The sequence below is a fragment of the Formica exsecta genome, unplaced genomic scaffold (assembly GCF_003651465.1).
Source record: "Formica exsecta isolate Colony F162 unplaced genomic scaffold, ASM365146v1 scaffold4, whole genome shotgun sequence".
In the NCBI taxonomy this organism is placed as follows: Eukaryota; Metazoa; Arthropoda; class Insecta; order Hymenoptera; family Formicidae; genus Formica; species Formica exsecta.
In genome coordinates, this window is record NW_021851238.1 from 1,681,190 (window position 1) to 1,709,010 (window position 27,821).

General features: G+C 35.0%; 6 protein-coding genes and 1 long non-coding RNA gene across 14 annotated transcripts in view; 2 read left to right on the forward strand and 5 right to left on the reverse strand.

The window, feature by feature from the left end:
- Window positions 1-4,135, reverse strand: part of LOC115239864 (translation elongation factor 2) — a 10,609-nt gene extending 6,474 nt beyond the window's left edge. Inside the window, exons 1-6 of the mRNA XM_029814645.1 lie at window positions 4,012-4,135; window positions 1,545-1,759; window positions 1,263-1,456; window positions 635-843; window positions 310-543; window positions 110-223 (exon numbers count right to left, since the gene is read on the reverse strand). Coding sequence (XP_029670505.1) covers window positions 110-223; window positions 310-543; window positions 635-843; window positions 1,263-1,456; window positions 1,545-1,759; window positions 4,012-4,014 — 969 coding nt within the window. The 5' untranslated portion in view covers window positions 4,015-4,135. The remainder of the gene's footprint in view (window positions 1-109; window positions 224-309; window positions 544-634; window positions 844-1,262; window positions 1,457-1,544; window positions 1,760-4,011) is intronic.
- Window positions 4,136-4,277: 142 nt separating this feature from the next.
- Window positions 4,278-8,952, forward strand: LOC115239896. Of its 2 annotated transcripts, none has more exons than XR_003884685.1 (3): window positions 4,278-4,396; window positions 5,784-6,506; window positions 8,720-8,952. It is a non-coding gene; the product is annotated as an uncharacterized LOC115239896 (long non-coding RNA). The 2 variants fall into 2 exon arrangements; XR_003884686.1 differs by lacking the exon at window positions 8,720-8,952 and having other exon boundaries at window positions 5,784-5,994; window positions 6,294-6,689.
- Window positions 5,133-13,779, reverse strand: LOC115239893. Of its 3 annotated transcripts, none has more exons than XM_029814727.1 (8): window positions 12,637-13,779; window positions 11,321-11,912; window positions 10,378-10,867; window positions 8,962-9,078; window positions 7,904-7,993; window positions 7,604-7,837; window positions 7,044-7,215; window positions 5,133-5,922 (listed from the first exon to the last, which is right to left on the reverse strand). In XM_029814727.1, the coding sequence occupies exons 1-8, from the start codon at window positions 12,716-12,718 to the stop codon at window positions 5,765-5,767; spliced, it is 1,935 nt and encodes a 644-aa protein (XP_029670587.1). In that variant the 5' UTR covers window positions 12,719-13,779; the 3' UTR covers window positions 5,133-5,764. The 3 variants fall into 3 exon arrangements, with proteins under 3 accessions (XP_029670587.1, XP_029670585.1, XP_029670584.1); XM_029814725.1 differs by having other exon boundaries at window positions 5,133-5,925; XM_029814724.1 differs by having other exon boundaries at window positions 5,133-5,964.
- Window positions 13,780-13,821: 42 nt separating this feature from the next.
- LOC115239892 (cactin) lies at window positions 13,822-17,095 on the reverse strand. 2 transcript variants are annotated; one of them, XM_029814722.1, is made up of 6 exons: window positions 16,729-17,095; window positions 15,456-16,318; window positions 15,176-15,352; window positions 14,888-15,086; window positions 14,282-14,777; window positions 13,822-14,168 (listed from the first exon to the last, which is right to left on the reverse strand). In XM_029814722.1, exons 1-6 carry the CDS (start codon window positions 16,965-16,967, stop codon window positions 13,980-13,982), a joined length of 2,163 nt encoding a protein of 720 aa, XP_029670582.1. In that variant the 5' UTR covers window positions 16,968-17,095; the 3' UTR covers window positions 13,822-13,979. The 2 variants fall into 2 exon arrangements, with proteins under 2 accessions (XP_029670582.1, XP_029670583.1); XM_029814723.1 differs by having other exon boundaries at window positions 16,810-17,076.
- A 207-nt stretch (window positions 17,096-17,302) lies between these two features.
- Window positions 17,303-19,909, forward strand: LOC115239895 (cyclin-dependent kinases regulatory subunit). Its single transcript, XM_029814729.1, has 3 exons — window positions 17,303-17,563; window positions 18,694-18,821; window positions 18,906-19,909. The coding sequence occupies exons 1-3, from the start codon at window positions 17,511-17,513 to the stop codon at window positions 18,971-18,973; spliced, it is 249 nt and encodes an 82-aa protein (XP_029670589.1). The 5' UTR covers window positions 17,303-17,510; the 3' UTR covers window positions 18,974-19,909.
- Window positions 19,762-22,345, reverse strand: LOC115239894 (vacuolar protein-sorting-associated protein 25). The gene is made up of 4 exons (XM_029814728.1): window positions 21,111-22,345; window positions 20,720-20,865; window positions 20,294-20,512; window positions 19,762-20,201 (listed from the first exon to the last, which is right to left on the reverse strand). The coding sequence occupies exons 1-4, from the start codon at window positions 21,158-21,160 to the stop codon at window positions 20,089-20,091; spliced, it is 528 nt and encodes a 175-aa protein (XP_029670588.1). The 5' UTR covers window positions 21,161-22,345; the 3' UTR covers window positions 19,762-20,088.
- An 885-nt stretch (window positions 22,346-23,230) lies between these two features.
- Window positions 23,231-27,321, reverse strand: LOC115239939 (E3 ubiquitin-protein ligase RNF34). 4 transcript variants are annotated; one of them, XM_029814811.1, is made up of 7 exons: window positions 26,842-27,321; window positions 26,639-26,724; window positions 26,069-26,261; window positions 25,512-25,623; window positions 24,633-24,990; window positions 24,375-24,555; window positions 23,231-24,240 (listed from the first exon to the last, which is right to left on the reverse strand). In XM_029814811.1, the coding sequence occupies exons 1-7, from the start codon at window positions 26,855-26,857 to the stop codon at window positions 24,065-24,067; spliced, it is 1,122 nt and encodes a 373-aa protein (XP_029670671.1). In that variant the 5' UTR covers window positions 26,858-27,321; the 3' UTR covers window positions 23,231-24,064. The 4 variants fall into 4 exon arrangements, with proteins under 4 accessions (XP_029670671.1, XP_029670674.1, XP_029670673.1 ...); XM_029814814.1 differs by having other exon boundaries at window positions 26,873-27,320; XM_029814813.1 differs by having other exon boundaries at window positions 26,838-27,320.
- Between the last annotated feature and the right edge of the window lie 500 nt (window positions 27,322-27,821).

Below are 27,821 nucleotides of genomic sequence, written 5' to 3' on the forward strand. Positions count from 1 at the left end.
CGGAAGAGGTGTCAGAAAAAAGCAATATAAAATTATCATCATGACATGTATATTTATAGTAAGTATATATCGCAAAACATACAAAACTTATTTTCGAAATAAAATTTACCTTTAATAGAGCTTTACCATCCTTGTCCTTATCTTCGGGTTTCAGCACAATTCCCAATTTTTGCAAAAGAGTATCTGCCTCCTCTTTCTTATAATTCATGATACTATCGAAAACCTAGAAATAAATTTAATTTTTGAAACTTTTAGGTGATACTAGATCATAATTGAATTTAGATAACAAAAGACTAAGAGAGTGCTTACCTTATAAATCGGATCTAAAACGTACATGCAGAAGGATCGTTTATTATCGGTCTCCTTCTGTTTGCTCCATTTCTTGGTCTTGGGATTAAAGAAAGACTCGCCCCACAGTCTGTTCATAAGTTTCACTACGTCGATCTTGAATTTCTCAGCATACATCTCAGAGAATTGTTTTAGAGTAAATGCCCAGCCATGGAGCCCCGAACCAAAACCTACAGAGCCCTTACTGGGATCTACCTGTTTTACAAATATATTATATTTAAATAGACACTTTGTAGGTATAATAATAGTTATCATCCAAAAGTGAAAATAGATTTATTGTACATACTCTAACTTCACCCATAGGACCATCATCATCAGAGTACGTCGCAATAATAACGTTAACATTTTCAACAATACGTTGGAAAGTTTGATAGAGATCTTCGCTATCCAACTGGAGTTCTAACAGTGCACGGTCCATTTTGTTCATAAATAAAACAGGTTTGATACGCTCTGCGATCGCCTGGCGCAGTACAGTTTCGGTTTGTACACATACACCTAGAAAGAAACAAGAAAATAATTATAAGTGTTTTTCTCTCATTTCGAAATAAAAACATATATTATGATGTTAAAATCTTTGTAAAAATTGTATTTCACAAATATATTCTCCAAAATCATATGCTAACATTATAAGAAAATAAAGGATTTGTAGCACTTGTGTCGTAGCATATTAGTAACGGACATAAGGATAGAGGTCCACTAACAGCGTTTAAACACATTTACTCTTTACTTTTCTTCCATTGCACTGTCAACACTGTCAATGTATATCGATCAGTTGCAAGTGCAAACCAAACAACATACTGTAGAGTAACCCTTGTGTGCTGGAAGATCAATCTATTCAATTGTGCTAAAGAAACCAATATAGAAATAGTAAATAAAAAAAAAAAAAAAAAAAAAAAATTATATAAAACACATACCAGATACACAATCAACGACAACGAGAGCTCCATCAGTGACACGAAGGGCGGCTGTGACTTCACTTGAAAAATCTACATGTCCAGGTGAATCAATCAAATTAATTAAAAAGCCCTTTTCATCTTTGTCACGTTGATCGGGATTTGTGATAAAGACTAAATCTTTCTCTTCAAGTTCGAAGAACATGGAAATAGCGCTAGAAGGAAAGCAGCGAATGATAATAATGAGCAATATAAGATCTAAAGATTGATCGCCATATAATAGTGCAAAGAGGTGTGACTTACGTAGATTTAATCGTGATACAACGCTCTTGCTCATCCTTGCGCGTATCGGTAAACCGGGTTTCACCGGCCTTAGCACCGGCGATAATGCCGGCCTTAGATACAAGGGAGTCGGTCAGAGTTGATTTTCCGTGATCGACGTGTGCAATGACGGACATATTTCTGATGTTCTTTTTTTTGTCCATCATGGAACGGATCTCGTCTACTGTAAAGTTCACCTGCAACAATATATTTCCACGATTAAAACATTTCTCATTTCTATGCAAAAAGAAGTTACAGATTAATCTACACCAAAATTAATTCAAATTTATCTCAATATAATGCAATTTATATATAAATTTATAAATGTATAATATATAAAATAATGAAAAAATAATCAATGTGCTTTGTTCGCTATATATAATATACATCTCCTTATACAATTTTATTGCAACATATTGCAATATTGAAAAAATATAGGTTATTCCCTAATTATACAAAAAATATTCTTTTCACAGTACACAAAATATTAAATCATGGTTTAATCCTTATATGATAGCAAAGTCAAATGGTTTTGCATAGGACTTTAATAATTATTAATTTTGAATATAATCTGTATATCTGACAAAATATTTAATATCCACGATAGCTTTTATATTAATATTTGAGAAAATAACAGTAATTTTATTGAATGCAATAGAATGTATATGTATAGTAACATGAAAGAAATGAGCAATTATAATTGTTATTTTCTCATTTCAGAAGAAAAACGTATATTATGATGTTAAAGTCCTTGTAAAAATTGTATTTTACAGATATATTCTCCGAAATAGTATGCTAACATTATAAGAAAATAAAGGATTTGTAGCACTTGCGTCGTAGCATATTAGTAATGGACATAAGGATAGAGGTCCACTAACAGCGTTTAAACACATTTACTCTTTACTTTTCTTCCATTGCACTGTCAACACTGTCAATGTATATCAATCAGTTGCAGATGCAAACCAAACGACATACTATAGAGTAACCCTTGTGTGCCGGAAGATCAATCTGTTCAATTGTACCAAAGAAACCAATATACGAATAGTAAATAAAAATTAAAAAAATAAAAATAAAAAAAAACATAAGTAACACATACCAGATACACAAGCTAATGATAAAGTAAAAAGAAAAATGTACTTCTAAAAATAAAACGACAGCATATAAGTTGTTTTTAAGCGTAATCTATATAAGAAAATCTACAAAAACAGAAATAATATTCATGTATAATTTATATTCTGAATTGGTATTGATAAAAAGAATTATTTACACACTTCAAAATAAAAATAAAATAATCATACACGATTAAATAATATGATAAAATATAGCGCAATAAAAGTGCAATAGTAGCTTGAAAAGAGAGAAAAAATAAATTTAAGAAGCAAATTAAAACAGTTCATTGTGAAATAAGAAAAAGCAGCAAAAAATTTCACGATTGACACAATAGATATAAAAGAAAAATGCTAAAAGAGAAGAGGGACTAAAATCGAAATTGAAATTAAGCAGATAGATTAAGCGAAAAATAAATCGGAACATAATAGCAAGATGATATAAATGAAGAATATAGTGTCGAAATTAATAAATGTTTAACGTTATATTTCCTCGCTTCGAGTAGACGCACATTATCTCGCGCGCAGATTCTCGATTAGCGTCATCGCTAAAGTCGACCAAGATCTCTCGAGGGAAAGAAAGATCAAAGCACGTTGCCTCGCATGTCGACACGAGGCTGCACCATGACACGTCGACGAGAGAGTGAGAGAGAGAGCGTAGCGATAAAATATTTCTGCTCATATAGCGGAGATGAAATTTTCGCGTCTCTCTCGTGATATCTAACTCCGGTATGCGATCCAGACTCTCCAGTCTGGATATCTCCCTACATATAGCGTCCCGTCTATCTCGCTACCTCGACGCGGGTATTGGGAATTTTTTTCTCACGATACATTTTTCTACGCTTGTGGGCAGATCCATCGATCAACATAGAGAGTCGCGTGGCCGAAAATCTCGAGGGAAGCATCACGCTAGGCGCTCGAGCACGTTGCTCGACAGTCACCATGACACGTTGCGAGTTGCGAGCGAAACATATTTCCGCTCGGAACACGTCGCGGACGTGACGCTGGCGATGAAATTTTTTTCCAGACTCGAGGATGTTCCCCGCGACGTTTGCGATCCGCGTGATGCGACTCGGCGTGCCCGAAAACCCGGGATATTGGGCGAGATTCCACGCGCGACAAAATTGCGCAATCCTGAGTAATCGTTCATTCTCCGTTCACGCGAGCGAGACGGTAAGAGAGGACGGACTCTCTTGCGGTTCCCTGCGCTTTCCGAGCTCGAGGTCGCGAGCGAGAACGGCGAGGGAGATCGCGATCCCGGGGAGAAAAATATTCGCGGCCGCGCGTCTCCGGGGATCGCGCGACCGCAATCGCGATGGTGGCATCGTGACGCGGCTACGTACCATCTTGGATGTTGTCCGATTGCTGACGGCCTGGTTCGAAATATACGTGCACCAACAATGGCGAACTCCCTCGGAAAGAACTGGCTATCCGCCGTGCACCCGAACGCCGCCTCTTATGAGTGGCGAAAGCGCCGCGGTGCGGCAGCGTGCGGCCCCTCGCCGCGTCGGCCAATCGGATCGCGGCGCGATGCGCGCAGGCGCGCTCCTCCACGCGAGATTTTAAATTCTCGCAAGTCCAGTGTGCGTGTGGACATTCGTTCTTTCGCGCTCTTTCATTTAATTAATATTGTAACCTACAATTTTTTCTTTATTTATTCGTCAATGTGGGAAATGTGAGAAAGTGTCAATCAACGAGCAAACTGGATACATCGACACACATCAGTTGGTGAGAAATATTTTGCGATATTTAATGATAATCTCCCACTTTTTTCCAAAAATTTGCCGGGAACACTTATCGTATAACGTGATAGTGATGATAAAAGATTAGTTCTATTATTTGCTTCAGAATGGAGACATATATAGAAGTCTTAACTGATGATCGATCAATTACAGTCGAAAATTTTCATCAATCTAATATCTCTTTTCTCGAGAATGCTCGATTTAAGTTTTATTTGCAATCTAAAGTGTTCGATATTCGACATATGATAATTTATATTTAATAAAAAATGTAAATTCTAACACATTTTCGTTCTTGAAAAACGAACTCTCTGATTATCGAATATCTGATGCAATGCGAATCTTCCATAATCTCCTATCGTCTTGCATTAAGTGTATTTAGTGCAACTGCTCATTGTGAGCAGCTGCTCGTGATTGGTGTATAGCTTTACATTTATCCAAAATCTAAAAGATAAACCAATCATGAGTAACCGTTCACTGTGCGTCCAATGAACGACGTTATATTAAATGCAACCATTGCTTGCATTGCATTCAACAGGATTAATTGAGTGGAGTTTTGGAACGCAGTTCAAAAAGCACTCTTGCACTTACTGCCATCTAGATAGTAAAATGTTTTGAAAAATATCGCGTCGATTATAATATATATTTGCGAACCGAATTATGATTCCTCCTGAGAAGATTTCGCAACGTAAGTTCTTCTTTTCCCCTCCAAAAAATAAAATTTATTTTATAAAATTTTTTTTTATTTATTTCAATTACAAAGTCACTCTGTGTTGTGTAAACTTTTTAATCGCACGATCAATTATTTTCGCTAAGATAATATCAATTAACAGAAGAATCCGCGAACTGGAGTAATGATAATTTGTTTGTATATATACATTATGTATTCTTGTAGATAAAATTAACTTTTATCTAAGAAATATAACGTGTATTTTATACATGCCTAATTCCAACACTATTTATTAACAGTATCTAATAACATTTGTGTTCACGCAAAGTACACGTCAAGTGTTGCATATATATATTTGAGTCTCCTAGCTAGAGACTATATTACTTTTAAACGAGAAAACAAGAGGAATCGTTAACTCGAATTACGTAAATGCAAACCTAAATCAAAGTAAGTTAATAAATAGAACTATACAAATCCATATGAACACTCTACTGTTACAAAAGTGGCGAGCTAATATATTATAATATTTAGTCTTCATATAAAAACACAGATGAGAATCACCTCTAAAAAAAGATATTAGCGATTTGTTATATATATTCTACCGCTTGTTCATAGTTAGATCTATATCCACCCAAAATCGAACTTCTAAAATTAAACAAAAAGAGCAAATCGCAGTGCAATGGAGTCTCAACGATTTCCTTTACAGCTATTCTCGTGAATGTTCACGCGATCCGGATTAAAGGTTCTTCCACAACGCTTACAAGGCACCAGCTGGCTCAAATGCGTCATCCAATTGGCCTCTGCCGTCGCCGCCTGATCAAACATCATATTTCCCGTGCTGGAATCTTCTGCGAACAGTGAAGTCGTCATTGCCGATTGTATCGTATCTTGAAAAATGCAGGAAAAATCTTGGATAGGTACTTGAAGAATTATATCGAAAATAAATCGGGAAACAATAGTAATTAATCTGTATGATTGCTACAAATCGAATCGCCTCAATCTTGTAACAAATATTAACGTCGAAGCAAATTCTATAGAAAATTTAAATTTTTAAAAGCCTGCGAATCCTATATTTTCATTGCGACTCTTGGATTTTAAAATTCTAATCTCTTAATTACATTTTTGTATACTTATTGTATATGAAATTAAGAGGTACAAGAAAAGCGAAAAGTTCTTTTTGCCACGTTTTTTTGTCATGAATTATTATTCATCGTAGGTGGCACTTTTAACCGAGAATAATCTGCGAAGCGTGTATAATAAATTAGGACTGTACCCACTTCCATTCCACGGCGGTGCATAAACGGACATTACGGATTCATATATCATACATGCACGCGTAATTGCTTCGGTAACCGATTGATTCACTATATAAGTACTTGAGCGTTACGTACTACTCTTGACCCTGACAGCGGACAGAATAAATCTCAAGGTAAGAGACAGAAATATATGCGAAAGGGCAAATGTGTATATCGAAGAAATACTCTTATGAACTTCGAAAAAATCAATTTCAAATATTATTTATTATCACTTTTTAAGGCATTTATTCGCCTTGATATTGTATAGAAAGAGAATAAAATTTATATATGTTTAAAAAACATATGCCCCTTTCTCTATATATTAAACATTTAATCGTAACTTTTATCAAGCAATTAATATATTTTTCCCGTTATTTCCTGAAAGCTTAATTTTTCATATTTAAATAGAAAATGCTGCGAATGTGTTTCGTTTTTTTCAATACACGATAATATGCGATAATACTAATAATAATATAAAAAGCGATATAAAAATATATTTTTTTGGTTAAATCATGCGTATCTTTTGTTCAAATATCAAACTCTTTTTTTAAGTGTACCTATGTACTTTAACTGCACGTTTTTCCGATGATTGTTTTTGTGACGCTTTATTTCCATGTTATATTTACACATATATGCATGAGAATATTATCGAGACGAGAACATTGACTTACGTATGTATATGACGTCCGGTTTTTGCGGCTCCTTTCTTCTTCGGGCCGGTGACAGTTTGTCATTCTCGGCGTGCCATTTCTTCAGGCACTGCGGCTCGTGAATGGCAATACTGGAGGATCCGAAATCTCTACCACAAATGTAACACGTGATGGTCCTTTTTTGTGATAAATCCTAAAATCAAGCGGTTTATGCGTCTTTTTCTCTCTTCTTCTCTTCTCCTCTTTTACTAAACGTTTCATCCGAAAAACGCTACTTGCACGTTATTTTTTATTAAAATTGTAATAGCAAGTTCTGTTTTATTTTGTACACAATACAACCGCATACACTTTGCGTAAGGTAAGAATATTTTATTTCACAAATGACAAAACAGAATCGTTTATACAGAGTACTACACAGGAACAAGTTGTTTTAAATATTAGAATTATTGAAAAAAGGCTAATTACTAACAATAAGAACAAGATTTATTCGCACAAAACATATATATTATAAGATATAACACAAGATCGATTATAAAAATTTAAGTGTGCGCGCGTGCGCGCTTTTTTCTGTAAGGACTCACCGGATATATCGATGGTGAACCTTCCTGGTTTTTGGCCGATTTTTGCCTCTGAAGGGTCAGCTGATCTTTCTGCTCGCTCGCCAAATCGTTTTGCATCTGCTGCCATCGTCTACTACATTGAGGCTCATGGATCTTGATGCTTCTGGTGCCGAAATTTCGTCCACAAATCCGACAGGGAACAGTTGGTGGCACAACATTGCGCCCAGTCGCTGGTGTGGCCAGTCGTTCGTTGTTCTAGAAAAACACGGTGTCGATGAGAAAGAAATAAAATATAAAAATGGTTTAGTAAAAGCTTAATACCTTGGGAGTAGCCTTGCAACTTCTCTCATGGATCGGCAGTCGTTCCGGCAAAAATGTCCTTCCACACTTTGCGCATGGAACTAATTGCTCCTGAAAGAAAATCCAAGTGATTGTGTCTTTGATCATTCTTTTTCAAAAAAGAAAAGATGCCAAGTTCTCGCCTATGTTTAAAACATTTTTATAAAAAAAATACTCTCAAATAAAATACACAATCATATATTGCATTTTATTGCATTTATATATATAACCATTTTTATACTCGCGCGGTAAAAGAATCCAAATGTTCTCATATCGTTGATTATTTACAGAAATCGCGACAATCCAGTATTTAAATATATATTATATTTTATATAAAGAAATAAATTATTTCACACATTAATAGAAATGCTGGTGATCAAATTACGAAATAACCCGAGAACAATCATTTATTTTAAAAAAATTTCTTTTGTTTGCTTGTAATTACTCTTGGATGGATTTGAAAATATTAAGATTTGCCAATCTAATAATCAATCTATCATTCGTCGCATGCAGAATTCTGATTTCTTACGCAAATTCTTGTTAATCGTCGAAGCCCGCTTGAACGGTTCTCATTTGGTATGCGTTCGTGCAAGTTAGATGCATATGAGATGTTAAAGAGCAATCTTTAATATTCCACAGGATTACGCATTCGAATTACAAACGGCACGATACACGATACATATTTTTATTATGATTTATAACTCAATTCTAGACACAAAGCGAGTTCAATATATTTCAAAATTTTAATATTGATTTCTAATTTTGATTCTCCAATTTCATAAAAGCGAATTCTTTCAGATCGATTTTAACTTGCGGTGAGAGGTGTTTCTGAGAGCTTCTGAATCTCCGAGTGCGCATCCTATAAATCGTTTCTTACATCATCGGGCAACGAAGATTGTGTCGCCGTCCGACAAGATTAATGAAGCGCGGACACCGACGTCCGCTCAAGCGAAAACAGCGCAGTACGCTTCTCGCGTAAAGATAATCGCCTCGTAATGTCTTATTAACACTGCTATTCTTAATTAAAAGGAGTTAACTACCTGACTCTGTTCCCAAGCGGATGCATTCCAATCACTGTGTTCGACACCGACCACGGGTCTTTGCGGCCTGGGTCGTCTTTGAGACGGAGGCAGCGAATTATTCTCGCGTTCCCATTTCTATAATCAAAATATTTGCATTTAAGTAAAAAGAAAAAGTTACATAATAACACATTGTTATTGAACAAGTATTAGGTTGATGCAAAAGCTCGTCTTGTTTTTTGTTTTTTGTTTTTATTAATAAAAGAAGGGGACGAACTTTTGCATCAACCCAATAAATATATATAGTATACAGTGTACGTTAACATATATACATATGAATGCAATAATATAAAAAGAAAAATAATAATTATTCAATAATATTAATAATTATTATTATTCTTAATACAAAAATAATCAATTAATTTTATTATTATTAAAAAATTCTTGAAGAAAAGAAGAAATTCTTTCTTTTAATAAAAACGCTCAAACAAATTTTTGCACGACTTATGCGACGATTTATGCACGACATGCAGCTGTTGTATCGATTTTACATTGCAGCACATTGGCATTGCTATTGCGGTTGACATACAACGTATTCCTTAATGCCTGTCATTTCAAAATATATATATACCTATCGAGTTAGAGGTGACTGCGTAAATGTAAATTTTGTTGATCGATTACGAGAATCGCGATGCGAACGAACGACGAGATAAGGAGAGGATAACATTGCTGCGTCAGTCGGTCGATCGAAGACACCCCGTATAAGAGAATGCGCAAATTGGCGATCGCTTATAGTGCGTTATAGTTACCTGTACTATAGGACATCAGTTACCTGTGCACGAATCTGCATCTGTGAGAACTTAATGCCGTACAACGCGTCGCGCCATCGATTTTGCGAAAGGGCCTTGACTTATTACACGCGCGCATTATCGAGACGCTATTATATTACAAACTTTCTGCGTCGCTTCCGCGATGAAATTCCGACGTCACACGTGAAGAGGAATTTATTCATTGTCAGCTAATCTACGGCAATTCCTCGATTAATCGCTTTAATTCTATTTCAAGAGGTTTAATTAAGCTATATGATTTGTCAATTATGGAAGAGATCGAACTGAGATTTCTGATTTATAAAAGTAAATGCTTAATTATATGACTTGCGCGATGTGTTAAGCTTTATGAAGTTTCTTATCTTCTCAATTAAACTGAATTTACGAAAAATTTTATCACACATTAATGTATTATAAATTCATGCAATTATTATTAATTATTGTTAATAATAATCATAAATTATTGAATAATTATTATTATAATAGTTATTAATGATAATTAATAATAAATAATAGGCGTTAATTATTAATTAATCTTAATATTTATTATTAATTATTATTAATAATTATTAATTATAATGTTTAGGATGTGACAATTGAAGCCATTTACCTCCATGCACTTGGGCTCGTGTATGGGAAAACTGGCGGTGCCGAATTCCCGGCCGCAGATGTAGCACGTGACCGTCTTGGGACCCCGTTTCATCGATGCGGACGACGACCTGACCTGCTGGCTCGAGTCCTGGGAAGGACGATCCTGAGAAACGACCGGTATCGTCTCAATCTCGTCCGGCTTGTTTCTGTTTCGATCGCTGCGAAAGTTCAACGCCACCGGCTTCTGGATAGACTTAGGCACCGGTGGCACTACACACTTCGGCTTCATCGTCGACGTCGAGGTCGGGATGTCTTTGATCTTGGTCTGACTGCCCTTCGGATGACTGTGAAATCTCTCCGGCTGATCCGGACGTCCGCAGGTCTTGCAGGGTTCCGGAGCGCTCTTCGCTGTCGATGCGGCGGCGGTGAAGATTTCCAAATCGCTTGGCAGACCAGCCCGCGAATTCTTCTTCTTCTTCACCGTGGATAGCACTTTGAGAGAGCCGTTTCTAATCGTACAGAGTATATATAAATATACAAGTATTGCGATTTTTAATTTAATCATCAGATGCGAATACAGTATCTAATTGAGAGATCTTTAAATTGACACCATAATTATTTTTCGAGGATATAATTCACAATTTTTTTTTCAAGTTTCAATGACCATTAAATGTGAACATTCGATATCTTTTATATATATATAGAATAATTGATTTATATTATTAATGTATTTTTTACAAAGTTAAAGTTTGAAAACATTCGAAAGAAATGTTTATAAGTAAGGGAGCGTACAACTGTAAAAGATACATTATTATTTTTGACGTATCCACATGGAAATTTTTGAGAAATTTTTGAGAAATTTTCTCATTATTATCTCCTCAAGAAAAATAAATAAATAATTTTTATTCAATTTCCTATTTTCGCGAAAATACACGGCTCTATTAATAAATCAGATCACCGACCTATTATTGTTATCGTCGAGTTTCCTGACATCGGGGTTTCGTGTCGCGATGCCTATGGGTGACGTAATCTTTTGACTTCCGTTAGGCGATCGCAATCGGTCGATCTCCTCCATCTGACGATCTGTAGCGATCCGCGGTTCGCGAATCTGCTCGAAACTCCGTCGCTGATGGCGCGTCACTGGAGGAGCGTCTTCGGAGCGGGACGAACAAGTGGTGGTCGTCGTCGCGGCAGCGACGGCGGCGGCGCTCCGGCGGCGTCGTCGTCGTGTCGCCGATGGCGACGATGGCACCAGTAACAACGATGATGATGACGATGACGATGACGCCGTCGTGTCCCCGTTGATCGACTTGTCGGTGTTCGCAGCCGGTTGATGGAACCGCGTCATCGAGTTGCACAGCAGCTCCTTACTGAGCAGCGACATGTCGAGCTTGTCCACGAGCGCGGGGTCCAGCACGCTCGGTCGCGAGAGATTCGCCGTTTTCGGCCTCTCCGGCTCTTCCGCGTTCACGCGCTTCATCTTGGGCGGCCAGGTGCCGGTGTTCGCCGCATTTCTCGGCGTTATCCTCCCGCCGTCCGTTCTCTTGGTCGCACCTATTTAAACGATCTATCGTTGATAAGGTGTACCGATGTCGTTACACGCGAATGTATATTCAGTTAATATCCATTAGAGAAACTATAATTATTGTAAAAAATTTATATAATTGTTTTTCTTTCTTTTAAATACATCAGATTAATACTGGAATTATTAAATATTTAATAATTTAATGTGTGGAAATTAGATATATCGGAAAATACTAAACTTGAAAATATCAAAAAATATACTAGGAATAATAATAATAATAATATTAATAAGTAATATTTATTTCAAAATAAAATTATTTTTTTTAATAAAATCATTTCAATTATGATAAAATTTTGTTTCGAAAATAAATATTGATTTTTTTAATGGATTGACATTTATTTTTGTGAATCGATATAAAAAAATCAGAATTCATCTATTTCAGAGATAGATTAACAGAAAAAATATTTCTAATTTATTTATAAAATATTGCATAAAAATGATATTTTTTGTTATCAATCTGTTATCAATTAACCAAAAAGATTTATATTCTATAAATTCTGAACCCTATTTTCAACATTCTGTATAAGAAATATTTACAATATCTATTAGATAATGTCAATCGAGTACTTTCGCTTATAACTATGATAATTGTATTAAAAATTAATTTTTTGAATAATTTATCAGCTTATTAATATGCATATCGATAAATTTGCGATAAAATATGCAATAAAACACACGATGAAAGCACATTACCTTTCAAAAACTTCAAATCATCTTTTATTATGAGAAACGTTTTCTCCGACAGAAACTCGCACGTTCCTTTCTTCCACTTCATTTTATCGATTTCGTGATCTTACAAATCGCGGGTATCAGAGTTATTCGCGCGCTGTTCGTGTCGCAAAGCGAGTATTATCACATTTCCCGTCACGACAAATTTTCTTCTCCATCGAATTGCACCAATATCTTTACATTGATTTATGACAAGTGAAACCACAATTAAAGAATTAAAATTTATTAATCAACCTCCCCTTCAATTTAATCGGTCAGAAATCAAATTTTATTACAAAATTTATCTCATCAACGACGTGTGTTTCGGAAAGCTTTCGCATTGGAAAGGAAACATTTCCCGATGCCCGCTAAATTCTGCTCGAGCGATCTTTCGCTTCTTCACGCAAACGGGTGTCGTTTCTCTTCGAATCCGAGTTACACGGGCTTGACGTCACAAATATAGTAGTATTTTTCCACCCGATGAACACTGGCGATAAGCACGCGTTCCAGTATTACAATCTGTTATACTGATTATCGGAATGACACAATCATCCACTTAATAATTGTAATTAATTTAACGCTGAAGTAATTAATTACTTTACACCACTCGCGTTATAAATGCAAGAACGTGGCTCTTTTTTTTGTTTTACAAATCGCACACACGTAACACGGATACGTGAACAATGTCCGCGTTATCATCCACGCACAAACTTCCAATCATGTATTTTAATTGTGCGTGAATATAAAGCGGAAGTCACAAATTCACCCGTTGACGCGCAGCTCCTCGCCGTCGAATTACGCGGCGCACTGCGAGGCGAGGCTTTACCTTGCCATTAGCTTCGCACAGCTTTTACCTTCCTATACGTATGAGTGTGCGGTCGACTGTGTAACAGTATACAGGTGGCAGAGGGAAAATCGATCCAACGACCACCGTTTAAAACGAATATACATCACGCTCGGGTGTGTTCTCGTCATCGCGCAGGAAATCATTCGCGAGCGAGCGATAAAAGTACACGGAAATCACGAAGGGAACCATGCGCTTTGCTATTATAAAACGACAACGTATAGCCGGTTCCATAAAGCAAAAAAACATCCTCTCTATATTTCTATATATATATATAAATCTTTTCTATATTCATCTTTTTTATATAAATACAATATTAAAAAATCTAATCATATAGCGTTTTACTATAATAAAAATGATACAATATATACAAGTTTTCATCCACATAAAATTATACAATATATACAAGTTTTCACCCACATAAAATTATGGATATTATTCACATAAAATTATAGATATTAAATAATGATACATATATTTTATATTAACGGCGATATCTATATCTCTTGAAATGAAACCACAGCTGAAAGATGTTGTTATGAAACTGACATCTGAATCCGCGCTTATACGAATACTCCCATTCCCGATTGACGATCTTGAATGCGATGTCCTCATAAGGCGGGCCCGCGTGAAATCGCAGAATAGCAAAGTCCTTATTGTCGGCGCAAGGTGTCTGAAAATTAAACATCAAAGATTAACTATCCAAACATCCGGTGATACCGATTAAATTAAAATATTTAAATAATTTTATTTCCGCAAGACAAAGAGTATATATATATATCTTACCAGAAAGTATTCCGGGGTAGTATTTTTGTCGATGAGATCCGGATAAAAGATGTTGAACTTGTAGCCTTGTACAATCTTGGGCGGCGGATTGTCCATGTCGTAGTGCGTTTGATTGTACTTGTTCCACTCGAAGCCGGTGTGTACGCGATTGAAGTAACGCGGCTTACGTGGTCGATACTTGTCGGACCAGAGATAAATCTGCGCTTCCAGTGACGATTCGACGCTAAATTCCGCTTCATCTAAGCCCATACCTTTGCGTGCCTCCCGGTGCATTGCTTGCTCCTCGCTGGTTAGTACATTCTGAATTTTTCTGCCGGTGCTGAGCACCTGCTGTCTCGCGTATTCCAGACGCTGACTGTCCTCGTCCTCCTGTGTGACGAGCGTACCTGGCTCGAGTTGCGAATAAGGTATATAACTCGGCGAGTAGCCGCCCGCTTCATATTCGCGAAAGGATTCGAATAACAGATCATCGGCAGCATTAGTTTCCTGATTATCACTGTAACACATGACATAATAATTTACCTTATTATCATCGAGAAACAAAATCAAATTTTAATAAATTTAAAAAAGAGTCACTGAAATTAATGTGAGGGAAAGAACACTTACTCTTGATTATTTTCATTCTTCTCGATTGCTGTACTCGTGGAAGGTTCATCCTGTTTAATCAAAGACTCATTCTCCTGCGCTTGCAAGCTCTCAGCCTCGTTCTCCGCTCTGGCCACACCTTGTTCGGCGATTAAAACCTCCAGCTTTTTACGCAAGTTCTCTTGATGTCGATCTCTAAGTCGGGCCCTTGCCATATGAGCTATATGTTTAATACTTGGCGTGAATAACATGCATTATTATTTGCAGTTTTTTAATATGTTTCTAAATTATTCATTATATCTCTATTACCTTTCAGTTGGGACAACAAGCTTTCCCAGTATCCAATATCGACGCCTTCTGGCTTTCCCGTAATTTTTACTTGAATTTGCAACTGTAAAGCTTCCAACTGTGTCGCAGTTTTGCCCTTAAAGATAGTTGTAACATCTTTGGCGACTGATTCATGAATTCCTTCTCTTCTACCAACAGCTGAAAAAAGAAATATATAATAATAATATATATAATAATATAGCACGAATAAACAATAAGAACAAGCAGAAAAAGAAGAAAGAAAAAAGAATCGCTCTCTTACCAACTTCGTATTCCGTTCGTTCCAGTTTTCTGAGCTTATGCAATTCATCCTCCACAATCACCGTTATATCGTTCCAGTAATCTAAATTTTTGCCCCTTTCCAGTTCCTTGTAAACCTTTATGTCCTCTATGAGATCCTCCAGATCTTTCACTTGCAAACCTCGTAAGTATGTGTATGGCTCATGCATTTCTACTGCATCGACCTCCTCCTCCGCGCTGATGTACTTTGCAAGAAGATCGATAGGTTTTGCACGACCGTCCTGAATTCTAATGCGAGATCTCAATCTAGCCTGCTCAAGGTGAAATTGATCTTCCTGCCGAGCCCATTGCTCTAATTGAGCAGCTTCCTTGCCCCTCTGCAACATAGTCATTTCTTCCTCCCTCTGTTGTCGCTCTAATTCTCTCTCCTGTCTCCTCTTTTTGACCTTCTCCAACTCTCTCTTATTCTCCTCCTGTTTGTATCTATTATGCATTTCTAATTCTTCTCTACCGACACCAAGTAAACCCTCTTTCCCCAATTTTTTCGACCACACGAAGGTGGAGAGAATATTGCCATCCCCAAATGGATTATCCGTATTCGTGTAATGTAAATAATCATTGTCCCAGCCCATTCTCTCCTTACGTCTGCGTTCCTTGGCTTCCTTCTTTTTTAGACGACGTAGGCGCTTCTCTTCTGGTGTTTCTGTCGCTTTCATCAATTCTTTTTGACGTTTACGTTCTTCAATCTGCTTCTGTCGTTGTTTTTGCAGTTTCTCTAACAATTTTGTGGAATTCGAAGATGAATCTGTAGACGAGCCGTTGCTAAGTTTACTCGAATCGGACGATGAAGACGACGAGGACAAGGATGACGATGAAGACGAGTCCCTGAAGGAAAAATATGTTAATATAGGCAGATATAGGTAATTGTTCAGTGGCCATAGAGCATACTCATGTCGCTATATTTCGTCGGTATGAGGTTTTGTAACTTAAATAGTCGTCAACTTTTAATATCTCGTTTCGCGGGGCAAAGCGACAATTTTCTCTGCTATATTCTATCGTTTTGTGCAAGAACACGTCGAATAAGCATAAGTTTGTCGATATTTGAGGTGAGGCCGCTAAACTGAACAATTACCAAAAGAATAAAGATTTATTTATTCTGATTGGTTAATGCAATACTTCGAAGCATTTCTAGAAGCGTCTTCCCGATCGCAGCCGTTATAAAACAAAGATTAAGAAAATTTCGAAAGATAATTTTAAATTTCAAAAAATAACTTAAAATTGACGAAGAAACCTACCTCTTTCGACTTTTATGCTTGGAAGATTTCTTCCGCGATTCGCGACGCGACCGAGAATCTTCGTCCTTTGATTTCTTATACCTCTCGTTGGACTTTTCCGAACGTTTGTGCCCCGACTTCGATCTCCTGGATTCCACGTGATCGCGATCCCTTCGCGACGTTCGATCCTTACGTCCGTGATCGTCGTCGTATTCCTTCCTCCTCGATTTGCGATCACCGTCGCGCGAGTATCTCTCCATTGTGCGACGAGGCAAGGAAATTATTCTAGTCAATCAAAAACGCTCACGCGCTTAACCTCACTCTCTTCCACGAACGATGCGCTTGGAAAGCGCGCCATCTTGCTGCAGCCGTGACGCAAAACGCAGCTGATACCGCGACTACGTGAGTCGACAGACGGAGCCTGGATAATCGACGAGAATCGACGAAGGGGAATCGTTCCGCATCGCCGACGACGACGATATTCTTGCCGATCGGTCAAAATATTTTTCTTGCGCGAGGATATTGAAGGACGTCGCGAGAAACGCGTCGTCACGGCTCCTCGAAAATCTCTCTTGACTCGCGCAGTGAGGCTGCCTCCGCCGCTCGCATGCCCGGCCGGCATATCCGTTAAACTTTCAAATTAGACAGCGTATGCACGCTAGCGCGAGTGGTCTTTTCGAAAGTTTCGCCCCGTGTGTATGTATGAGTTCTATCCCCTCGCGAATTCGGGTCTCTCTCTCTCTCTCTCTTTCTCTCTCTCGCGGTGATCTCGCGAAATCCGTCGAGCCTAGTCGAAGGATACGATGTCGCACATCTACTATTCGAGCAAATACTACGACGATCAGTACGAGTACAGGTGGGTACGCTACACACAAAGTCTTTTATGGACCCCCTTTCGTCTTCTAGACGAGATCCCCGCTGACCTCGGTTCCTCGCGAGATTTGACGTATCTACGTAATTTTGAGCCTGAGACGACGTCTCTCTGCGACTGATTCATCCTCTTGTTTCCTATCGTCATCTTTTTCTTCCTCGTCATTTTCATCTTCTTCGTCTTCCTCGTCAGCGGATGTGTTGAAGCACATTGTTTAAATGGCCGAATCGAGGAAGTTTGCGCTGTCAATTTGCTTTGTTGTCGTTAAAGCTCGTGTCGTCCAGCCCAAATTAGCATTCTTCGATCTGTTGTTTTTTTTTTATATTTAAATGGATCCAACACGATCCAAGATTCTTTGACCTTCATAGTGCAAGAGTTTGCTTTCGGATGAGAGAGAAATAGTACTATATATGTATTACCTGTTTCGCAATTTGTCGTTTTAATGCGAGAAATATCTTCTGTTAGAAGGATGACATATGTGTATAAAAGAAATAAGAAAAGTAATAATACTACTGATATATATTCGCAATTTTCTTTTTTTTTTTTCGTTTTCCTTTGATTAAATTATAAAAAATTGATACAAGTTAGAAAAATATATATTAATTATACGTATTGCATTACGATTATAATATTTGAAACTAAAAAATTATGGAAGAAAAGCTAAATATTGTATTTTTTGAAACTAAAAAATTATGGAAGAAAAGCTAAATATTGTATTTTTTGTTTAATTGTACTAATTTTTAAAAATGGCGTATAAAATAGAATTGTATATTTGTGTGTGGATGTTTACTGAATCTGAAATTTTTTGTCATCTGATGCACAATGCCATGATTAATTTTATGGGAGGACAAATTGATAAGAATTTATTTTTGTAAATTAATGAATTTTATTTTTATTTGAATTGGTAAATCATTCTTTCAAATTAAAAAAAAATATTGAAAATTGTTTCATTTTTTCTTCCGAATATATAAATATGTTATATAAATCTCTATAAAAAGATTTATTAGATCTATCATGTATATTTCTTATCTTTATTTTTTTCTCATGTACTTATTATTTTTTTATTTTTTTTTTCTTATCCTTTATTTTTTCTTTTTCTCATAAATTCTGTACAGGCATGTTGTTTTGCCGAAAGAAATGGTAAAACTGGTGCCGAGAACTCATCTGCTGTCTGAGCAGGAACGGAGAGCCATTGGAGTCCAGCAAAGTCAAGGATGGGTGCATTATATGATTCATGAACCTGGTATGCATTTAATACATTATTCTAATATATCATTAACGCACAATTAATAAGAAATTTGTTTTAACCGAGTGAATGATTTTTCAGAACCACACATTCTGTTGTTCAAAAGAAAAATAACGACACCTCCAGAGCTCAGAGAGGAAGAAAATTGAATGTGGAGAAATTATTATACTATTAGCTTGTAAATAACAATTCAGATTATGTTCATATTTATACTGGGACATATTTGTGATGGTAAAGCAATCTTACTTTCTCTCCCTCTCTCTTTTTCTGTCTTCTCTCTTTAACATCACAATGCACAACATGATATCGAATAAACTTTCTGTAGATTTGATTTAAGGAAACCCCGCAAATCAGTTGTACACAAAGCGATTTAGTTAAATTCCACAGAATAATATGTTCATGATCTTCGTGTTTATAATTACTTTGCTTAGTCATTCATAAAAAAATGTCAAGCAAGTATGCTGTATATATGTCTATAAAGTATCTTAGTTTTTAAACATCGCTTTGTCATAGCTCTCATCTTTTTACACTAGAACTCAAGAATGAAAGTTATGTTATGATGTATTGACTCTGACAGTGTGTGACATACTCTCTAGTTTTCCTCAAAGATTGTAATTTTGAAGCTAAGTAATGTATAAGAATTTACTCTTGTGATCATAGAGTGCCTTTTAGGAGATTAATCTAAAAATTTTAGTTTAGGATTAACATTTCATTAAGTTTAACAAAAGTTTTAACGTAATTACAGAAAAAGTGTAAACACATGTTCTATGTAACTCATTCGTTTCAGTTTTAGTATGTCGACTTTAATTCAAGTTTTATTTTTATTTTCACCTTTATTTTTGCATTTTCTCGTTCTAATTAATATTGTATATGATTTATATACCTTGAAAAAAGTGTATAATCAGATACATTAGTTCATACTCGAAAAAGAATGTACACAGATAACAAAATCATTATTCATGTAATACACGGATTCTTACACCCGAACTTCAGGTATACTTAGCGATTTTGGTTTACTTTTTATAAGAAAAACGAAAAAGATGTATTACTAATATGTTAAATAAATGTTTACATTTATGAACACATAAACAATATTACCTTATATTTAACAATATTTCCTTTACATTCCTTATGTATTCATAAATTTGACAAAAACATATATTTAAATGCAGATATTTATAAGTTATATTCAAGAGTTCAATTTATTTCACATATATCTATAGTCGCGATTTTTCGGTAACACTTTTGTAGTTCTTTCCAAGGGTTAATAGAATTTGACACCTTGATTATCATCAAATAAAATTAGTTCTGCTTTTCTAGCAACCTCCAGTGTCCTCAATGATCTTATTAACACTTCTGTGTCGAGACCATGGAATTCTATAAATTGAAATATATTTAAGAGTAATTGATCGCTATGTAATATTAGTATAACAAGCAATATACTTGACAATATGAATCGTATGATGTACCTTGCTCAATCGTGTCTTCCCCTTGCGTCAGTTCGAATAATGTGCACACAGATCCAATAAAACCGTTCTCCTGTGCCCAATTATATATTATATCACCCCATTCCTCTAAAGTGTGCCAATAAACCAACCATCTCTGTTTGCTTTTATCCAAAGGAGATGCGTTTCCTGATTTTCCCAATTCTTCCAGTATTATTAACACAGTTTCAGATGGCAATCTTCCTATTATTATTATTCTGTTAAGGAACTCTTGACAGCAAATTTGAATAAACTATTGTAAATAACATTATTATTAAGCAACTATTACAAGAGAAAGTAAATAAACAAATTATTAAATATATAAGCAAAATATAGAAATTGTATTGAATAGAATAAAATTATATAGGGGAGAATAATTGTTTTTCGAAATATAACGAATAAAAAGGATACTATTTATATTGACGTTATTGAACAGAGGATTTGTGTGCACTTCTCGCACGTCCACGATGGCCTGCTTTGTGATACGATAGTACTCGAGTACTAAATTCTTCCAGGCCGCTATTTGCTTAGCTCTAGTATCCGCATGAGGTTGAAGTCTGTAACGATAAAGTGAAATCATGGAAGATAAAAAAAAAAATGTCGAGTATTTTTCTAATTTATATCATTTTGCAGAACATACAATCGTAAAGCAACATACTTTCGTTTTCAATTTAGATTCTTAACCTATGCGACTTTCATCGGAACACATATTTTGCGTTGAACATCTTGTCAAGCTTAGAGTTTAATGCCGTTGTGTTCTAATTTCATTGTGCAATCGTATGATTTTCGCAACGATACTCACGTAAAGAACGGAGGGAAACTGTATTGCCACGGCCACTCAATTTCTGCCATTGTTGATGATCAATTGTCATGGGACAACAATCGTGCGTACATATGCTATCTGGGATCTTGCACATATGTATTATTTCAGAAGAAATAATTTAGCATCTCGAGAAAATGTTTCTATATATACATATATAATTTACCGAAAATAAAATCTTTCACATTATCACGCGCGGACAATATAAAAGTAAGATTGTTCATTATATTTTTAATCCGCTTCAGAGATTTACACATTAGCTATTTTGAAGAGATTTCAGTGTATATAATTATTTTTAAATTAGATTTTCTCTTCTTTCTTTTCCTCTCAGACTCGTCATCTTCTGCATAGTCTTAAGCTAGCGAATGTGTGGATTCTTTTCGCAATATAATGTACAAATCATTAAACAGGATAATATTAATTTTATGTTGCTTAATGCTTCCTTTTTTCTTCTGTGCAACATGATAAAAATAATGAGTTAGTTTTGTTCAGAAATTAATATTTTTATCAATTATATTTATAAAGCTTTAATTGATGTTTCAGTTTGAGCGATACCAGCAGCATAAAGTACTTTTTTATCCAGCTTCGTTGCATTGCTAATTTACATTTGTTTTGCATCATATATTTTGTATAAGTCTGAGTAAAATATTGCAGCTAGTGTTTCTTCTCATGCTATAATAATTGATCATGTGGCTAACGCTGTATTTTTTCAAAGCAGACATCATTTCCAAATAGCTTACAAACATGAAATGTATTTGTATACATAAACATCATTATTATTTGTCTCTTTTTTTTCTTATGATTTATATATTTCTGTTAAATATTGTACTGTAAAATAATTGGAGAAAAAAACATTGCTTGAGCAAAAGGAATGTTTGCAATTGGAAAGGTAAGATAACGAATTCTTGATTGGCCATGTTATGTTTATCATATTATGGTTTTCCTCTTAAATGAAGCGTGATGTGTTCTATACGTATACATGTGTAATCATACATATACACATCTATGTAACAAAATTTATTGGAATATATTTTTTAAATAAATGTTTGATATATAGTTTTTGTCTTGTAAAATGCTACTAAACATTGAAAAAAGAACAAAAAACCGCAACATATTTCGTGCGTGATGATTGTATATAATAAAATGTGTTTCAGTATTTCTGTTACATTTATCCAGGATATCCCGATCACACTTCCTTCAATTTTCATAAGGAGAGTGAAATCAAATTTATAATAAATAAATTTAAGTTTTCACAGTTTATGCGAAATATCAATGATAAATTACTTTATGTTGGTAATTGATATTACAATTTAAATTGTGTGCAAAATATATTGTCAGAATATAATCAAAAAAATTGCGTCTAATTGTAATTCCAAAAATTGCAATTCCAAACATATCCAATATATCAATTTTAATTCTCATGGTTCAAAGTACGAAAATTTAAGCTTGTAAAGATTGGCAAAGTATTAGAAGAATATTATCAAGTATAAGAATTCTAACTAAAATTCCAAAATAACCATTGCTCCAAGAATTCCTATAAAGATTTTCAAGTGTTAATTTAATATTTGCAGAGCTAGAATTCATCTACACAGTTTATTTTCATAAAAAAGATACACTGTACAATACAGAATTTACAAAATTTCCGGAATCACAATATACTGAAAGTATCTCGGAAAATGTGTAATTCTGTAATATAAAAACTTTATTTTCTTTTCTAGCGTTTCGAAAATTCATTCGCGATATATATACAGGGTGTCCCCAATTTGTCAAAACTTTAAGAGCGTGTAGGGGACCGATAAACTAAGACAAAAAATCCTTTAGAGATTTGCTCGCTTTTGCTTCTTTTTGAAGAAAATCGCAAAAAATGAAACAAATAATTTTCACCAAAAAACTTAAAACAACACTAAAATTATTAGATTTATCAAAAAGTATTATAAAAAAATATAATCGATTTCTTCTATTCTATGATCCTCTATTCTAGGTTTTTCCTTTGTTTAAGATCTGAGTAAGATTTTTCTGTTGTCCTATTCTTCTATTGCTCACATTTGTCATGTAACCATGCTAAAGTGAGAAAGTAAAAGACAGATCATGTAATATTTTTATTTTGCGCGCGCATTAGGATAAAAGCAGCGACTAAAAGAAAATTATAGAATAGAGGAATATTCGATCTCTCTTTCGATTACATAGACATAATATAAATAGACCTATATTTACAATTTAATTTAAGGACCAACTAAAAAAAAGTAGAGAAGATATACTTGCACAGTAAGATCATAGAAGTGATCTCTAGCAGAATTGAAATTTGACATATTCATATGATTGAACATTCAACTGTTCTAGTTATTCTTATTTTTTTTCATTAACTTTCAGCTATATGTTCCCTCTTTTTACTTGTTTTTATATCATTGATGCTTATTTGTTTATACTATGTCTATGGTCCCGATGATACTAGGATAGAGGAAATCGACTGTACATCGATACTCTACCTAGGAAAAAGAACTATATTTCAGATAGCGAAAGGTTAACCAATTTGAATTTTAATAAAAATACAAACTGCCGGCATATATATGAATATATATGGGAACCAAAATATGTGCCGATAAATTTATCGCGCAATTTATCAACTTGGTGTTTCACGATTCGATTCCTTGTCGTAGATCGATTCCGTTTAATGATAGTTATGAAATCAATTTATTTGATGTGACAAATAACAATAAAAGTTTTAATTGCGTGTTGTCGGAGACCTCGCGCAGGTTTAAAAATATAAAATCTATTTTTTAGCTGAACTGGCTGCACTAATTCAGAGTTTATCTTTTTCTCTCCACATTGGAAGGAGAAAGATAAACTCTGAATTAGAGCAGCCAGTTTAGCTATAAAGAACAGTTTTATGGTCAATCACTATGCGCGCGCGGGGCTATACTCTAGTCATTATATCATTAGGCTTTGAAGAATCGTACAACACGAACGACATACTGCTTGCATATCGGACACTCGGACATTTGTTTACCGCAGTTTATACAGCAGGCCATATGGCCGCATTCTAAAATTACGCATTCGATTGGAGCGTCCCAACAAATTTTACACAATTCTTCCTCGCTGAGTTTTTCTACGTCTGTAATAATTCATTTATGATAAAAGACAATGTAATGTTCTTCAAAGTAACACAAATTGGTAAAATATATATAATTATATATACACACAGACACACACACACATACATTAATAATATAATATAATTAATTTTACCTTGTCTAGATTGTTTGTACTCCTGCCATAATCTGGATACTCTGTTCAGCAACTCCTGCCTTTCTAGGCAGCCTTTATAATCTACCCGATTTGTACTCAACAGATTTTTTAATTGTTTAACATTTAGATACTCTAGTTCCGACGCCTCCTTTATATCCGACAATTGTACTCTATCCGACCACTGCAAAAAGAAAACAGAATTATGAAGACAAATGTATATGAATGTATACATTGGTTTGTGAATGTTGTCTACCATACCGTGGGAATTTCTGTAACCATATCCGATTTTTTCTCGTTTGATGCTTCGGAAACTTCCTCATGCTCGGTAATTAGCGGCTCCGACGTAATATTGGGCTCGACTGGACTGTTATCAGTTTCCGACACTTCCTGTATTTCAACGTTACTACTTTTCGTCGGTCCCTCTTCGGGCGATTCGCTATCGCTAACTGGCACGCTAATGATCGGGCTACTGTGACTGCTCTCGCTTGGCTCCTCCGCCATTTCGATGTCTTCGCTTCTTGTGGGTTGTGCTTGTGCCTGCACATCTTCGCGCGGTTCGTCATTTGCAGTACTGACATTTGGTGTGTGTTCCGATCTATTTAAAGAGGAATATACTCTAGAACCATACACATATTCGTATTATTTTTAAAATATTATCTCGTAAAATGTGTTTTAATTCATTTAAGACTTTTATAGAGAATTAAAAATATTTTTATGCCATTCTCTTCATCTCTTTTATAAAATTAATGGTAAAGTAATCGTGACAACTGAAGCTATAAATCTGCTTAATATATATACCTAACAAATAGATACATATATAGATACTTCCTGTATAATTATTTCTTTTAAACTTTTCAAAACAAGTTATTTATTAGATCGTATTGTAATACTTTACTGTACCTTAACTCAATGATAATCAGTGGCATATATATCAATAAAACTTTTTTTGCATGAAAGAATTGTATCAACAAATATTGATTTATCAAGAGATGTGTTTCAAAATTTAACATATAAAAAAAAAATATTTAAGTCATAAAAACATAATTCAATATTAAAATAAAGTAAATCGAAAAAATTAGCTTTCAAATTGTTAAAGTGTCAGTACTTGTACATGCTGCTATGTAAAATGTAACATACAGTGGCTCTTCGACAGCGTTTTGCATCCCGATGCTTGTACTATAGTCAGTACTAGAGCAAGGATCAGTTCCGTTAGCAAAGAGCATTAGTAAATGTACCAAGTCTTCTTTCTCTGAAAAATCAAAGTATGGTCCGTGAAACTCTTCGTCAGTGCATGTTCAATCTTCATTTCAATGGAAACTCTAAATACTTAATACTATACATGCATTAATCATTGTATTGAATGTGCATTCTCATAAATTCAAAATATATTGAATTCTAAACTAATTTTATGAGAAACTTTGAATATTGTATTCATAGAAACAAAGAGATTTAATAAATATATAACAGATATGTTTATTATATGGATAGATGGACAGATCAACATTGGAAACATTCAAATATTAAATATTCAGACCATACTGAATTTGAGAGAAATCCGTTTATAAATCCCTCTCTTGGTTTATTTTATGCTATGAAAAATTTCTCAAATTTTTTCATGGGTTAGTGTTTATTAAGAGGATGTATTTTGCACAGAACTATATGATTTTATTGATAGGCAACATTAATGCACATACCAACACATCCCCTGACAGAGACCTTCTTTGCCACAAGGTACTGACGCAAATCCTTGGAGCGTATTTGCCTGATCTGATTCCTTACAAGTGGTCTCCTCGATAGCACGCCACAGCTGTCGCAGGTAAATACTTTGTCCAGTCGTTTGATCACGCATTCGGAACAGAAGTGCCTCAGACAATCCGCACATTGTTTCTATAAATATATTATACTAAAAATATAGATAGAAGCTTGTATCATATATAATAATTTTTATCTTTCGAGCAGAGAATTATGACCTAATTCAAAGATGCAAAAAATTTCTGGATATTTTACTTTAAATCCTTAAGAAAACCTTGGAAGATCTTGGAGATATTTAACATCAAGATGTTAATTACTAAGTTATTTAGCGGATAAAGAATTGTAATTTGCGATGACATATATGCGACACGTATCGAAAGAGACGCATCTTCTTTCGTCATCCAAAAAATGATATGCGTAGTTTCGACGCGTTGGTCGAAATTTAGTCGAATCGTCGTCTCAGGTCCAAGTATGCGATGAGAAAACACCGTAAGAGAAGCCTGTTCACTCACTTTTCTCTTGAATAAATTGAACTTTGCACTGCAAGCCTCGCAAGCCATCTCGCTGGAGGGATCCCCGGAGCCGCCCGTTCGTCGGCCTGAAAATAAGAAATTTCGCCAACGCTCCGTAAGATTAGAAAGCAACGAGAATAAAGGTCGTATGATACATTCTACATAAATCTACGATAGAGAGAATGAATGCTATACACACGCACGTCGTAGAGGCGACATAATAGGGAGCGTAACCTTTTTTAAATCGATATCGCGACCACAATCGCAACTACGGTGTACTGTTATCGGTCCAGTATGGCCGATGACGACGATGCCGCGAGTCGCGGACGAAAAACGAAAGCGCCGATCGGTGAGAAATGTCCCTAAACGTCGTCGTCGTCGTCGTCGTCGTTGTCGTCGTCGTTGTATTCTTCTTGTCCTTCTTCTTCCTTTCTTCTCGCGCTCGACTTGTTGAGCTACTACTCTTGTAATCAAACTGAGAAATTTCGAATGTCATAATATAATGCATCGACTGATCATATGACACGTTCCTCCAAGTGCCAAACTTTTGTGCAAATTGCGATAACATCTTTCTCTCTCTTCTCTTATCGTTTAATAATATAAAATCTTTTCTTATAGCCTCTGTAATAAATCTCCTATTATTATATCGAGAATATCGGTGCACGATATGGGGCTATTGATATATATAAAATCAGATTTTTTTTATTCAATTTCGCCCTATCGTGAAAATGTATCTAATTAAAATTTAATTTCTCTAATAAATTTATACTGTGTTTTATGTGATTATATATCTCATCAGTTTTATATATATTGATACAAGATTTAAATATATCTTTGAGTAAACTATAATATTGAATTCTAGCGTTATATTTTCACTTACCAATTATAAGCGCAAGCATATGTATTATTTATAATAAAATATAGTATAGATGTGTTTCATCTTAACATTTATACGTTTTCTAAACTGCTTTACATGATTTTAATAGATATAATTTGAACATACAATATAAAAACAGTATAGATACAATTTTAAAAAATCTGCGCGTCGTCGGCGCTTTCTGAATTATAATTTTCTTTAAAGTTCTGTGAGATAGCGTTAAAATTATATAAAATACGCATTAAAATTGCGACTTGATGTGTCAAGTCATTTGTGACATCTAATTTACATTAGTTAATTTAATTT

Bases quoted from the DNA above. Each gene is read 5' to 3' on its own strand.
- LOC115239939 (XM_029814811.1), bottom strand. The intron at 24,991-25,511 runs GTATGTTACATT...GTATGGTTCTAG, and splicing joins AACGCTGTCGAAGAGCCACT to AGTATATTCCTCTTTAAATA. The intron at 24,556-24,632 runs GTATGGTAGACA...TTCTTTTTGCAG, and splicing joins TGGTTACAGAAATTCCCACG to TGGTCGGATAGAGTACAATT.
- LOC115239895 (XM_029814729.1), top strand. From the start codon at position 17,511: ATGTCGCACATCTACTATTCGAGCAAATACTACGACGATCAGTACGAG. The intron at 17,564-18,693 runs GTGGGTACGCTA...AATTCTGTACAG, and splicing joins GACGATCAGTACGAGTACAG to GCATGTTGTTTTGCCGAAAG. The intron at 18,822-18,905 runs GTATGCATTTAA...ATGATTTTTCAG, and splicing joins TTATATGATTCATGAACCTG to AACCACACATTCTGTTGTTC.
- LOC115239893 (XM_029814724.1), bottom strand. From the start codon at position 12,718: ATGAAGTGGAAGAAAGGAACGTGCGAGTTTCTGTCGGAGAAAACGTTT. The intron at 11,913-12,636 runs GTAATGTGCTTT...TCGTTTAAATAG, and splicing joins TGATTTGAAGTTTTTGAAAG to GTGCGACCAAGAGAACGGAC. The intron at 7,216-7,603 runs GTGAGTCCTTAC...GCTTGATTTTAG, and splicing joins GTTCACCATCGATATATCCG to GATTTATCACAAAAAAGGAC.
- LOC115239892 (XM_029814722.1), bottom strand. From the start codon at position 16,967: ATGGAGAGATACTCGCGCGACGGTGATCGCAAATCGAGGAGGAAGGAA. The intron at 16,319-16,728 runs GTAGGTTTCTTC...TTTTTCCTTCAG, and splicing joins AAGCATAAAAGTCGAAAGAG to GGACTCGTCTTCATCGTCAT. The intron at 15,087-15,175 runs GTAATAGAGATA...TTAAACATATAG, and splicing joins CTTGTTGTCCCAACTGAAAG to CTCATATGGCAAGGGCCCGA.
- LOC115239894 (XM_029814728.1), bottom strand. From the start codon at position 21,160: ATGGCAGAAATTGAGTGGCCGTGGCAATACAGTTTCCCTCCGTTCTTT. The intron at 20,866-21,110 runs GTGAGTATCGTT...TTATCGTTACAG, and splicing joins AGTTTCCCTCCGTTCTTTAC to ACTTCAACCTCATGCGGATA. The intron at 20,202-20,293 runs GTACATCATACG...TTCAATTTATAG, and splicing joins GGAAGACACGATTGAGCAAG to AATTCCATGGTCTCGACACA.